The sequence below is a fragment of the Seriola lalandi genome, unplaced genomic scaffold, assembly GCF_002814215.2.
Source record: "Seriola lalandi dorsalis isolate HSWRI2012SDOR001 ecotype SW California unplaced genomic scaffold, Sedor1 jcf7180002054921, whole genome shotgun sequence".
Taxonomy (NCBI): Eukaryota; Metazoa; Chordata; class Actinopteri; order Carangiformes; family Carangidae; genus Seriola; species Seriola lalandi.
Window position 1 is genome coordinate 711,696 of NW_019525473.1, and position 13,355 is coordinate 725,050.

The following is a 13,355-nucleotide window of genomic DNA, read 5'->3' on the forward strand; positions in this document are numbered from 1 at the left end:
TAGGCCTTTTCTGTCTCGATATGCTCCCAGTACTGTATATTAGAAAAAATGACTAATATGAAAAAAAAAAAAATGCACTAATTGTCCTTGCTATTGTTAGCATTCCACTGCTAATTACATCAGATTGTATGCATATGGAGGAGAGGAAGTTTACAAAGCATTAAACTGATTCCTCTGGTAACACAAAAGAAGGGACAGTAACATAGTTTTTTTCATTGTGTCAAACAGGAATGGGTACAAAGGGGCATGTCTGAGTCAGTGTAATGTGGACACACACTCAAGAAAATTGACAATCAGTCAATAACCACAAACTATAAGATCAACATCATATTTAAAACAATATAACATATTAAGAATGATTCTTACATTGAATGGGAAAGTGATTTCAGACTTTTGGACCACACTGGGGATAGTTAGTCTTTACTGCAGCTGACATACACTCACCTAGAACTTTATTTGGAACACTTTGTTGTGTACTTATTGTCTTAACTGTTGTGTATTTGTTGAATTGTTGGTTGTTGTTCTGTTTTGCTGTGTTTTCATGTTTAAGATGTGTATAAGAGACAGACTGGGGTGTGCCTGGGATTGCCGTCGGCTATATCCACCATAGCTTGCATAAATCTGGTGCTGCTTCCGTGCCATTGTGGTATAATCCTAAATAATGTGCACAATCCATCGCCGGCTCAGCCCTTCACCGCCAAAGCCCATTCAAGGGCATCTAAACACCGGATGGGTTTTCTAGCAATGGCTAGGCAGACCTCCAGTTGGCTGCATTTAGACAATGGTTTCATCAGCCTCCAAGGGATATGAAATATCCCCACAATGGAAAAGCTGCATCTATCCAGTATAATCCATAAGCAGTGAAATGAGCAAGAAAGCAAGATTTTACTGAGACATACTCATGCTTGTATACTGGTGACCCTGCACCACCCACTCAGTAATGAGGATGAGGAGTCTACTTGTATTGTTACATTTTGCCTGAAGGGATCTAGCCTTGATTTGCAGTGGATGTGCTTGGTATAATATGGCATTTGGAATATGAAGGAAACCTTCCTGTATTCTCCTTATTAAGTTAAAGATATCATCAGTAACTCTAGCAGAATGCCTCTGCTAGATCTTTCTCCCTTTTCTTCTGTTCCCTCCTCCACTCTCTCTTTGCACTGACAACTCTTTTGTCTTTTTTTCATCCTTTACACCCCTTTCTATTCATTGTCATTATGTTTACGTATTCCTCCATGGTTTGTCATTCTCTCCAAGGTCTGTCTCGGGCCTAGACAAGGAGCCGGATCTGGTACACATGGAGGCTCACACACCAGATGGAAGTGAGTGTCTCTTACACACACACACACACACACACACACACACACACACACACACACACACACCTGATAGAGAAGTAATGAACAGGTCTCTATAGGAATGAATTCCTCCCGGAGTACAGAAGGCATCCCTGGGGAAATGGTACTGGCTTGCCCCACCAATAAACCTAGTGGATGAGTCTTGATTAATACGGCCTTTCTTCTCTTCCTTTTCACTTCGCTGAATGTCAGCTCCATAACTCTGAAAGGCAGTGCCAACAAGGTGACATAGGTGAAACTGTTTATGCCAGCCTGCGATGTTAGAGTAGTGTCATTGAGGTATGAGCATTGCTTTTTTCTCATATAACCGCAGAGACAGAGAGAGAGGGAGCTTTTGTGTGGTGCTGCATAGAGGAAAATTAGTCCAAATAGATGGAAAACAACCCTACATACAGTGGCTTCACAAAGTATTCAAGCCCGTTCACTTTCTGCACACTCTATAATGTTGTAGATTTAATTTTAAATGGATAGAATTGCGATGTCTGGCCTCAATCTACAGTCAATTATCCATAATGACAAAACATTATTAAACTCATAACCTGAGTCTCTCATTTATCCAAGTATTCAGACCCTTCACTGTGGCTCCAAATTGTGGTCAGGTGCATCCTCTTTGCTTTAATTATCCTTGAGATGTGTCTAAAACTTGATTGGGGTCCATCTGTGACAAATTGAATTGATTGGACGTAGTTTAGAAAGGCTCACACCTGTGTATACAAGAGCCCAGTTTTCACACTGCATTACAAAAACCAAGCCATGTAGTCCAAGAATAATAATATTGTGAAAAGGCACCACAGTTTGGAACCACCAGGACTTTCCCCGTACTTGGCTGTCTGGCCAAACTGAGTAACTAGGCAAGACCGGTCTTGACCAAGATCCCAATAGTCAGAGTAACAGAAGTCGTCTGCAGAGATGGGAGAATCTGCCAGAAGGACAACCACCTCAGCACCACTCCATCAATCAGGCCTTCATGGTAGAGTGGTTAGATGAAAGCCAGTTTGAGAAAAAGGCTCATGACACCCTGCTAAGTGTTTGCCAAATGGCATTTAAAGGATTCTGGGTGTATGAGGAAAAAGAGTATTTGGTCTGATGAGACAAAAATTTAACTCTTTGGGAAGAACTCCAAGCACTATGCCTGGCAAACACCAGGCAGTGCTCATCACCTGTCGGCATCATGCTATGGGGATGCTTCTCATCAGCATAGACATGGAGACTGGTCAGAACTGAGGAAAGGAAATGCAGCCAAATCCAGAGAGTCCTTGAGGAAAGCTTGTTCCAGAGTGCACACAACCTGAGACTGGGACTATGGTTCACCTTTCAGCACAACAAAGACCCTGACCATACAGCCAAGACAGTGCTGGAGTGGCTTTGGGAGTCTCTGTCCCAGAGTGACCCAGCCAAAGCCCAGCCTTAAACCTCAAAGTACATCTGTGGAGAGACCTGAGGATGCCAGGCAAAGCTTGGCCTACCAAGATTGATGGGCACAGATGGCAATTTTGTGCAGGGAAAATTAAATCTACAAGTAAGGAAGAGGATTAGGGCCACATGTGAAAAAAAATAGATAAATACAATCTACAGTTCTGGCTTTAAAGTCAGAATTCTGACTATTTTATCATCCGACTTTCTAAAAAGATATATATTTCTTTCACATTAGGGCCACATGAGAATTGTTTTCAGAATTCTGACTTTAAAGTTATAATTCCAAAATTAAAGTCTGAATCTAAAAAAGATATTCACATGTGACCCTAATCTTCTTCTGTATAGGCCCAAAACACAATACAGTGTGCAAAAAGAATACTTACTCAAGTAAGACACTTAAACATCATAAGATGTAATTCAGAGAAAAACAGTTACTACATAAAGATGCTCTCAGTTTATCACGTTACAGGTAAGGTTTTAATACGGCCTCATATATGAAGATGCACTACAAGGAGCAAAATAATATTACTAGTCATAAACTTCTCATGCATCCTGTATGTCTTTCTATTTGACAGATGTGCAGTATGTCACGTGCAAAGCTCAGATGTGCACAGAAGCTAACAGGAACTACCCATTCCCGGGATACGTAGACATCAGCTCTTTGGTGGTTCAAGACGACTACATATTCATACAGGTAGGGCTCTGAACACTCAGCCCCACTTACTACATGGTACATGATGGAATATGCTATGTAGACATTAGCAACCCTGAGTAAAATGCAGCTTACTTATTGGGGAGCTGCTATAGCTAGCTTAGCTATCTTGTATGAAATGTGTGTGGATTTTATTAGTATTATGTTAGTTCTCATGACTTATTATGTTTGGCCTTGATTTAAGCTAAGCTATTTTAGCTAATTTTTAACACTAAGGGGCAGAATGACAAACAGGAACACAAGCTTCAACAGTGATCAGCTTTACGTAGTTTTAGCTAACGTGTTAGCAAACACATTTATACTTAGATATAAAGGACACAGAGCAACATGACATGAAGATGAAGCTGGTCAGAGCTGAGAGTTGGGCATACATTTGTCAAAGGTTTTGTTCTGCAGGAGACGTTTTAAATCACACACAGATATTTCATTGATCATTCATACAAAAATAAATAAATGAATGAATGATAAAACAGGTAATAAAATGTTTCACCTCTACTGCCACAAAATCACAGGGATGTTTTCTACGTAGGTCTCATGCAAAGTATTTCTGATGCAAATGATTTTGCTCGGCAAAAAGAAAATACGTAAAAATCGGTTAGTTTTAATATTCATCCTAGCCACTGCTTGGTCTGTCATATTAATCATGATTTCTGTGACAGAAAAAAGTCTGACATGGTAATGTCCTGAATTCCAAGTAACACAGATTTAATTTAGGGTTGTATTTTAATTTCATCTACAGCATGAATATTATTTACTTTGACATTGTGCTAATTAGGTTTGTTGCATTGGAAGGTCAATGGGAAAAGTCAGAATAATTACACAGCTCATCCACAACAACACCAATTTTATTCAAATTTACCTCCAAATTGATGTTTTCAGCACCAGTGTTTACGTGGGAAAAGTATCTGGCTTTGTTTTGTGTTTATCTCGTCATTATTTCTATCTTCTTGTAAAAGTGGCTTTAAGGCCAGACTAGGAACAGCTGGCTCTGAGAAAGTCTGAAAAAATATCTTCCTCCAGAGAGTAGATGATGAGAGTAGATGACCTACTGTATGTCTTACGAAATCCTTGCCTGACACTATTACAACAAACTAGTAACCATCATTTATAAAATCCTCCACACCCCGAACCTCTCACCTCTCCACAGTACACCAAGCTTCACAGTCTAACATCAGCCTGTGCTAATATTGCGTACCTGAATCACTCTGCTGTGGTCATGACTGTACCTGTGTGCCATCAAATGTCTATTTTAAGAATATATTGAGGACATTATACTAATAGTAATAGTGATTACAAAATTCTGCCTTTAATATTATTTTCTGTTGTAGTAGTTGTTGTAATGGTGCTCTTCCAGTTGTTCAGCAGAGAACGGATTTTTCAGAAAAACCTACTTACCTGAGCCACCTACAGGCAAGTGCTTCCTCTGGAACCCTTACCGCCCTTGGCAGCACATTAGACAAAGAAATAGAGTTGTTCTCCAAAGATCCTTCAATCCTGTTTGACCTCTCTGAAGTCTTTCAAGTAAACTCACAAGCACTCAACCTAAACCTCCCCTTCAATTCGAGGACCTCCACATTTTAACACGTACGCGTCACAGACGAAGGATCCTGAAAGGGATGGGAAAAAGAAAATCAATCATACCAATTCCTCTTAAAGTTCAAACCGCCTCTGGTTACCCCGCCATCGATCTCCTGCTCCTTTACTCGATTGCATGTGGGACTGTTCTGCAGTGCTCACTGCTAGGCCGCTATATTTCCTCTCAGAGCTTGTTTTCTCTCTTCTGAGCCATTCAGAGCACTTACAAGATCAGTAAAAGAATCGGCCCTGTCATACAACATTAATACTGATATCGCTTCTCTTCAGCGGAGAGCCACAAGTTTGATTTGAAGGTTTTCCTCAAATGAATTTCATTTTGTTATTGATAGAAGGGAAAAGTGGGTTATGATGCTGCAGTCTCACTTTGCTCTGTGTGTCTCTATGTGTGTGCGTGTGTGTGCGTGTGTGTGTGTGTGTGTGTGTGTGTGTGTGTGTGTATAAAGTGCTTGGTTTCCATTGCCTCGAGGCTAATGACATCTCTCAAACACCCACCATCCCTGTGTTTTCTTGCTGCATAAGCTAACAACTAACAGCTTGGAGTGTTTGCAAGGGGTCTAGATCATTAAGGATGACTTTTTTTTTCCTAGACAGCAGATGAGGCTCGGGTAGGCAACTTAAAGATTTCTCTTGACAAAGAATAATGAGACTATTGATTGTTCTACGAGATATTTACCAAAGTCCACTTTGAAACCACCAAGTGCATTGACACCTGGGGAGGGCAGCATCCTTTGAATGCAAGCCAAGAGATCGCTATAAATGGCCAAGTCCAAAAAAGAAATACCCCGTGTATCCAGCAGCGCCTTGAAAAGCAGAGCAGGACGAAGAGAGCAAGAGATTGATGTATGTGCCTACACCCACCACCTTAATCGATTGGATAAGATACGATATGGTGTCAGTGATGAGGTTAAACATGAGGTCTCACTACAAGGTGTCCTCTATATTTGCTCCATCATAGCAGTACCAAGAGACATTGTGGAAATCAAATGCTGCCAAAACAAAGCTAAAATTAAACCAAAGCTCCAGATACCAGAGGGTGAGAAATGCTGTATGCAGTATTCAATATATGCAATTAACTGTACTTCATGTTTAATGTGTGTAGGTTCCTACATTAGGACGAGCCACCTATTATGTGTCCTACAAGAGAGACTCATTTATACAAATCAAACTGCCCAAATATTCCCTGCCTAAGGTAAGTATCTAGTTTCTTATTACTCAGTATTTTACCATATAAGACTCAATGATATGTTCTTAATTGCTGGATGACAGAGACTTGAATTTGATGCTGTCACAGTGGAAAAATATATGTAGATATATGGTTGAAAATATGCATATACATTTTTCAGTTTGTCTTTCCTTAAAAGCTGGTTAACTAAAGTCGTATTTTTAGTAGTAGCACCACATTCAAAGTGAGTCCCTGAGTAAGCTATCCCTTACCATATTTCATCAACCATTTATATTCACACTACAGCATTGATCTCATGACCAGTCCCACAGGGTCAGCATGTTCTAATCCGTCACCTCTCCACCTCCAGTCATAACTCCTCTTAATCTCTCCCTGCTCTCTGATAGGATTTACACATTGTCAGCACTGATGAGAAGCAGGTATTTGCAGCAGTGCAGGAGTGGAACCAGAACGACACCTATAACCTCTACCTGTCTGACACCAGAGGGATCTACTTCACCTTGGCCATGGAAAATGTTAAGACCACTAGGGGCATCGGAGGGAACCAGATGCTAGACCTCTACGAGGTAGGCACCTGATGAAATTGGTCCCCCTACGGGGACATATACAGTGAGGTTCTCATTGATTGAATCTATGGCAAGTTACAGGGACTATTACTTCCCCACTGCTTCTTCAGATCCACCATAATGCACAGGTACATACATGCACCAAAACACAGCAGACAGGATGTTTGGTGGGTAATTGCACAAAAAATAACCATAGAGTGTCTGTGAAGAGTGCATCAATACGGCTGTTAATCAACAAGTGACCCAGCAATTACTTTGCTGCTGCTGAATTTTCTGTCTTTTCAATCTCTGCAGTATATTCCTCTTTGGAACAAGGACTACTACATTTTAAAGGCCCACCTCTTATACAAATGTAAACATGCCTGTCAACCAGCATGATCATGCTGGAAGTAGCCAAAGAAGCCATGACAAGCCAAGATGACAAATTGTGGCCATAAAGGGGTGGACATGCCCAGCAACAATACTTGGATAGGTTGTGGCTTTTTAACAGAGATACGTTTTTAACTCTGTTTTGGCCTGCACCAACTATTTCACATTTCCTGAGAAAAAAAATATCTGGTCTTTAGCCACTAAATGCTCGGCTGTGTTTACCAGCCAGTCACTGACTTTGTCTGTTGGTTGTTTGGTGCTGTGTGGATTTAACAGATGGTTTAACAGAGCTTTAATGCTAAAAATGTAGTTGATGAAAACCAAACCACTGCTGTTGCATGTCCTCAAACCAAAACAATGAGCTGAAAGATACTAAGGCTATGTGCACACTAATATGTTTTCGTTTTAAAATGCCGTTTATAAAAAATCTCCATCCAGACGACCGTTTTAGCTCCGTATCAGAAACGATCTCCGTCCATATAAACACACCTGAAAACACGGATTTACATGACCATTCAAGTACACTGAGCAAGCACAAGCCGGTGTAAACAGGAAGCAGAGTGTCTACTCTGCAGTTGATTAGTAGCACTAAATACTACAAACAAGGAAACTTAAAAACAGTTATAGTGTTAAAATGCAGAATTTAACTGAAGAACAGCTGCTAGCACAGACAACAATGTCAGTAATGCATGTAATTTGTTTATCATTTAGCTTTCACCACTGGTAGTCGAGGCTGGTCAGACCCAATCAGGGAGCGACCATTGCTGTCTACGTCATAGTTTCCAAAGATATCTTTTTTTGTCCGTCCAGACAACAACACAACCCCAGACTTTTGGAATTTAAAAGGGGGCCAGCAGCGTTTCCAAAAGTCAAAAAGACTTGAAACTCTGGAGTAGTGTGGACGCCAGGCGAAAACATAGCAAAAGAGATACGTCTTGGAACTAAAACGTAGTAATGTGAACATAGGCTAAAATGCTCTGTAGTGCTTAGGGGAACAGCAGACTGGTGACCATTCTCTATGGATTCGACGCCCCTCTAATCCTTTCATATAGTCTGATTTATAGTTAACATATATATATAATGATGACCTTGGTAGCTTACTGGTTAGATATCGCATGTGTTTGCATTAGCATTCAGCAGGAAAGTAGAATTCCCTCCTCCTCCACTCCCTGGTGAACCCAGTTTATCACTCCTGTACTGGCAGGTGTGACTGAGAGAGTGAGGGAAGTGAGATATTGGCCAGCAGCAGTGGCAGTGGTGTGGTAATTAACAATGCCATTACTTCTCTTGCACAGTATGTCGTGTGTGTGTGTGTGTGTGTGTGTGTGTGTGTGTGTGTGTGTGTGTAGGTCTGAGTGTGTGCAGCTCCCATTACCATGCAGCAGTAGTTAAAGCATTTCCACACACGGCATGAGATGATAAGGCGTTTTAATTGTATTTGTCACACGGTCACAGCTCTGTTCTTGATCTGAACCTAAACAAGAGCCAGATGATACACTGCTGTCTCTGATAGATCACACCCAATACACATCAAAAGATATATGCTGTGGAACTCATCGCATTTATTGCTATTAGACCCTAACAAACTGCACTTCACAGACGTAATGTTCCAAAGACAAGGCTCGGCTCCGGTCAGCCCGGAGGCGAATCAGCAAAGTATGTGGAAGTTGTTTTGTTCTTCCGCTTTGAAGTTATGTATCTTCTCAGAAGGCCTTTGTTCTCTTTGCATTCTTGCTCCTAAAATTGATAATGCTATTTCCGTACAGAAAATTGGACAATTATCCTCTAAATGAGAAGGATTAATTTATTGACAATCACATTGGATAAGGGCAGTTTCTGTAATCATGAGCCTTTGTTGTGCAAACAAATTTTCTGTTTACATCGGGGCTATACATCACCCACTGCACTTCACTTCAGTCTGAGGGGTGGTTTAGCAGGTGGCTTCCTGACAGTTATCACTGATTGTTTTGGATTGACAGTATCATAACTTATTTATCTCTTTGTTGCCTCACTATAAACAGCTCCGACTGATTGGAGACACGAAGTGGATTGTTGTCAGTAGAGACTATTAGTCTAATCCCGCACAACTGTGTGAAGATGAAACCAAGCAACGCAAACATTTATTCCAGACAAGAATTAAACAATCAGTTGATAGTGGAAATAATAATTAATTGAAGTTTTATTTAAATGTACAGGGATTTGTTTTGGGAGCACAGCTTCACAGATACTGTAAATGGAATTTGCATCGATGTTGTGGCACGCTATATAAAATGCAGTGGTTGCATTTATTTTTCCTATATGTGGACATGTGGGTTATATTTGGATTTGTCTAAAAAGCAAAAAGAGGGTCATGCACAGAGTTTCCATTTGCAGTAAATGCTGACCAATAAAATCAGCCTCCTTATGTTTTATTTAAGAATTCCCTATTGTATGATAACTAGACTAAGTCAACAGAGTCCAGTGCTGAATTCAGTATCAGCAAATAGAGATGTCTTTTGGGGCGAATGCATTTACAGAGGTTCAGATGTCCGAGCTGTGTCTTCTCCCTCAAAACAGGCTGTGTGACAAAAAAAGTCCTCTCCAGACATGTTTGAAGCTATGTAAACATACTCTATTATTAATATTTTGTTTAACATAATTTTTAAAATGGAAAACTCGGGCTGGAAGCTCATCTATTTTTACTCGCTCATTGAATAATTCTGGATCAGGCTATGCCCCACCCACCACTGCTGCTTGAGCTAGGTTGACAGGTGAAAGAGCAGAGAGTATCTAGATAGTTAGTGGAGTGAGGAGTTTGTTGGTGACTAAAATCGGTGACTAGAATACAGGAAGATTTTTTGAGACTGTCATTGGTTCAGTGCAGTTCCAAGGAGAAAATACTAGTCATAGTGTTACTGCTTATTTTGCTCACGATATGTCTCGTGTTATATTAAAAAAAAAAAACACATGAGCATGTTAACAAGGTTAAAAACTTAAATTTCATTGGAGAGGATCTTTAAAACATTTTGCACTGTTCACAACTTGGTCAGAGTTATGACTCATGCTCCACCGATGGCAGCAGGGATCATTAAAACCAGCTGGGTGTTCATTGTCTTTGCTCACACACTGCAGCACAATCATCATGTTTTATTCTCCTTTCTATTACTGCTCATTCGCAACAAATAACAGAACCGCTTTAAATCGTTGTTGCACTGAGGCACAAAGTGAGTTCCCTAAAATGTTGCTGACTCCCTTTAATGCTGTTCTGCTAAGAGTAATCTGTTCTGTAGGATAGAGACCTGCATCTGCATCGTTCACTTTGTCATTAAGACAGTAGAGTGTCGGTGGTGTGAAGGATGGATTGAGTGAAATGTATGCTAGTGGGGACGAGTGGTTCTCCTTGTTTGCATGCAGGTGTGTGTGTGTGTGTGTGTGTTTGCACGTCCGTACATGTTGAGGAGGTGGAGGCAATAAATAATTACTGCAGTGAATGACAGGTCAGGTTGGATAGAGACGAGAGGACCCTCGTTAGTTGCATCCATCCTGAGCACCATGTTTCTATGACACTGTCAAATGTGCTGCCTATTAGTGCCACTTATACAGACGTGCCCCTTCAGGGAGGGACACACATCCAACTGCAGCCTCTCACTATGGCAACCATTTGGAGAGACTGTCCTTGTATCATGCTTTGGTTTGGTTGAAGGATGTGTCTAATCCCTGAGAGACAACTTGCAGGGAGGAATTTGGAAGAGTGTGTGTCCATACGAGTGTAACTGTGTGTATGTGTGTGTTTTTGGGAGAGTCACTCTGACTGTGTGAAAACAGATAAGGTGTCACTTCTCAACAGTCAGTCATCATTTTGTCCTGTCTGGATTGCTGAAACATGTAAGGATATAATGACCAGCTGTGACGGCGTGGCTGGTACATTATTGTTTTCACCTTGTGAGTCTGTATCTGCCATCATGGCGAAATATGGTCCTGGAGACATCTATTATAGCAGGAACTACCATACAGGCTGTTTGGAGTAAATGCATCATTGTTTTTTGTCTGTGGGTAGATTTTGCCACCATGATACTGTGCAAGATACAACCATGAAACTTTACAGGTCTGTAGTTGAAGAGGCTCAGACATGTGGCCGAGTCTCCCTGATGTTTCCTCTAACCCTAACCATGTTGATGTGAGTTTTCACCATGGTAGTTTTTCTGATTTCAAAAATCACATCAGTAACACACCATTACACTAGCTGACATTTTCCTTTATTACCATGAACATGGGCACTGATGTGTATTGTACTGATCTCAGATGATTAAAATGAGGGCCGTGTATATCAGAGATCTGCCAGTTAATCAGTTTGGCTGATAGGATGGTATAAATAAACTCAGAATCGGCAGAACTTTGGATGATGGCTGTGCTGCCTCTACCGGTCACATGAGGACAGACAATGCCTTTTACATGGAGGCTTGTTTTATGTAAACAAGGTAATGTCTTTACCAGCTGCGACGTTGTGGCTTGTACAGTATTGTTTACACCTTGTGAGACTGTGTGTGTGTGTGTGTGTGTGTGTGTGTGTGTGTGTGGAGAGATTTCTGGAACTACCACAGAGGCTGTTTTGAGTAATTGTGAGATGTCTATATGTCTGTGGATAGATATTGTCACCATGGTCACTTTACAGGTGTGTAGATGAGATTAAAGGTCCCATATTTTACAGGGGCTCAGAGCTTCTCTTCTGATTGGCTGACTGTATTCTGAGTGATCACATAGAAATATATCAGATTTCAGGTAAAGGTTTCCAAGTTTAGAGTAAACACGCAGGACTTGAAGCATGAGAGAGCTACTACAGCAAGTTAGGTAGGGTCCTATGGTCCAGTCCAGCATAGATGTTAGATTGGGGGATGAATGTCCAATATTGACTTCATGGATGAAAGGGTACAGGTGTTTATCATGTCTCTGCGCCAGAGAGGACCAGAATGCAGTGGTGAGTGTCATAGGGATCTCCAATAAAAAAAAAATCTGAGGGCAGAATGATAAACGAGTTTTTGCCCCAGTTTGATGATGAGATTTTGGATATGATGTTTAAATGTAAATGATTCATCAAGCCAAACTCCAAGATATTTATACTCTGTAACTCTTTCAATACTGCTACCATTTAGTGTAGATAGGTGTAGACTATTAAAATCAATATCTCTTGCTCTAGTAAAAAAAAGAAATTGGTACCAGCTTTAAATTTATAAGTGCATCTTGAGTAGCATTAAAATAATGTTGTAGATTCTCAACAGCAAGATGTGCAGAGTGTTGAGTCCAGATCCATATATAACCAAACAGGACTCGCGCATTCGTTTGATGAAGTATGCAGGACAACAGATAAAGTTCAACACGTCTAATTTATTAAAAGTATAGTCAAGCATATAAGTTTGAGATTGCTTACAGAGCTCTGGACCACCCTGCTCTCCTCTCGCCTGTCTAAGCAGCATGCAGTACTTTCTTGTCACAGGGTCACTCCGCCTCTTCTCTCCTCACACCACTCTGACCTGAACCTGTTATCTAAAACATGTCATACTTGTACTGTCTACTACTCTTGTCTGTCCCTGTACGTCATTCTGCAATCTCAAACGGCAATCAGGGTCACAATGTTTAATGTTCACATGTCACAATGTTCATAAACAATCATAATCATCAGTTTAAGGCTGACTTGCCTTTTTAATCATACAAAGCATACAGTAGTAAACATAACATATCCCTTCAAGAGTCAGCAAAACAATACAAAGTACTGTCATACATTCAGTTAGAAAAGAGACAACATCATCATTGTAAATAAGACTGGGCCCAGAACTGATTCTTGTGGGACACCTTTTGTTACTGGTAAAAAATGTGATTGGATATTTCCAGATTTGACACACTGAAATCTTTCAGAAAGGTAATTTTGAAACTATATACAAGCAACGGAATCGAACCCAATATTACATGGGGTAGATTACATTTATAGTATAGAGCGACCAATTAATCGGTTTGGTCGGTTAATCACCACTGACAGGATGGTTTATAAATAAACTCAGAATCGGCAGAACTTCGGCAGCAGTCATATGGGGACGTACGTCACCGTTTTATATGGAGGCTTCTTTCATGAAGTCAAGGTAATGTCATTACCTGCCACGACAGCGTGGCTGGTATTGTTTTCA

The 13,355-nt window shown here is 40.6% G+C and overlaps 1 protein-coding gene across 1 annotated transcript in view; it reads left to right on the forward strand.

Annotated features, from left to right (window-relative positions):
- Window positions 1-1,262: 1,262 nt before the first annotated feature.
- LOC111673591 (VPS10 domain-containing receptor SorCS3-like) overlaps window positions 1,263-13,355 on the forward strand; it is a 63,092-nt gene continuing 50,999 nt past the window's right edge. The window contains exons 1-4 of the mRNA XM_023431403.2: window positions 1,263-1,322; window positions 3,350-3,468; window positions 6,182-6,271; window positions 6,652-6,831. Of these exons, the coding sequence (XP_023287171.1) occupies window positions 1,298-1,322; window positions 3,350-3,468; window positions 6,182-6,271; window positions 6,652-6,831 (414 nt within the window). The 5' untranslated portion in view covers window positions 1,263-1,297. The remainder of the gene's footprint in view (window positions 1,323-3,349; window positions 3,469-6,181; window positions 6,272-6,651; window positions 6,832-13,355) is intronic.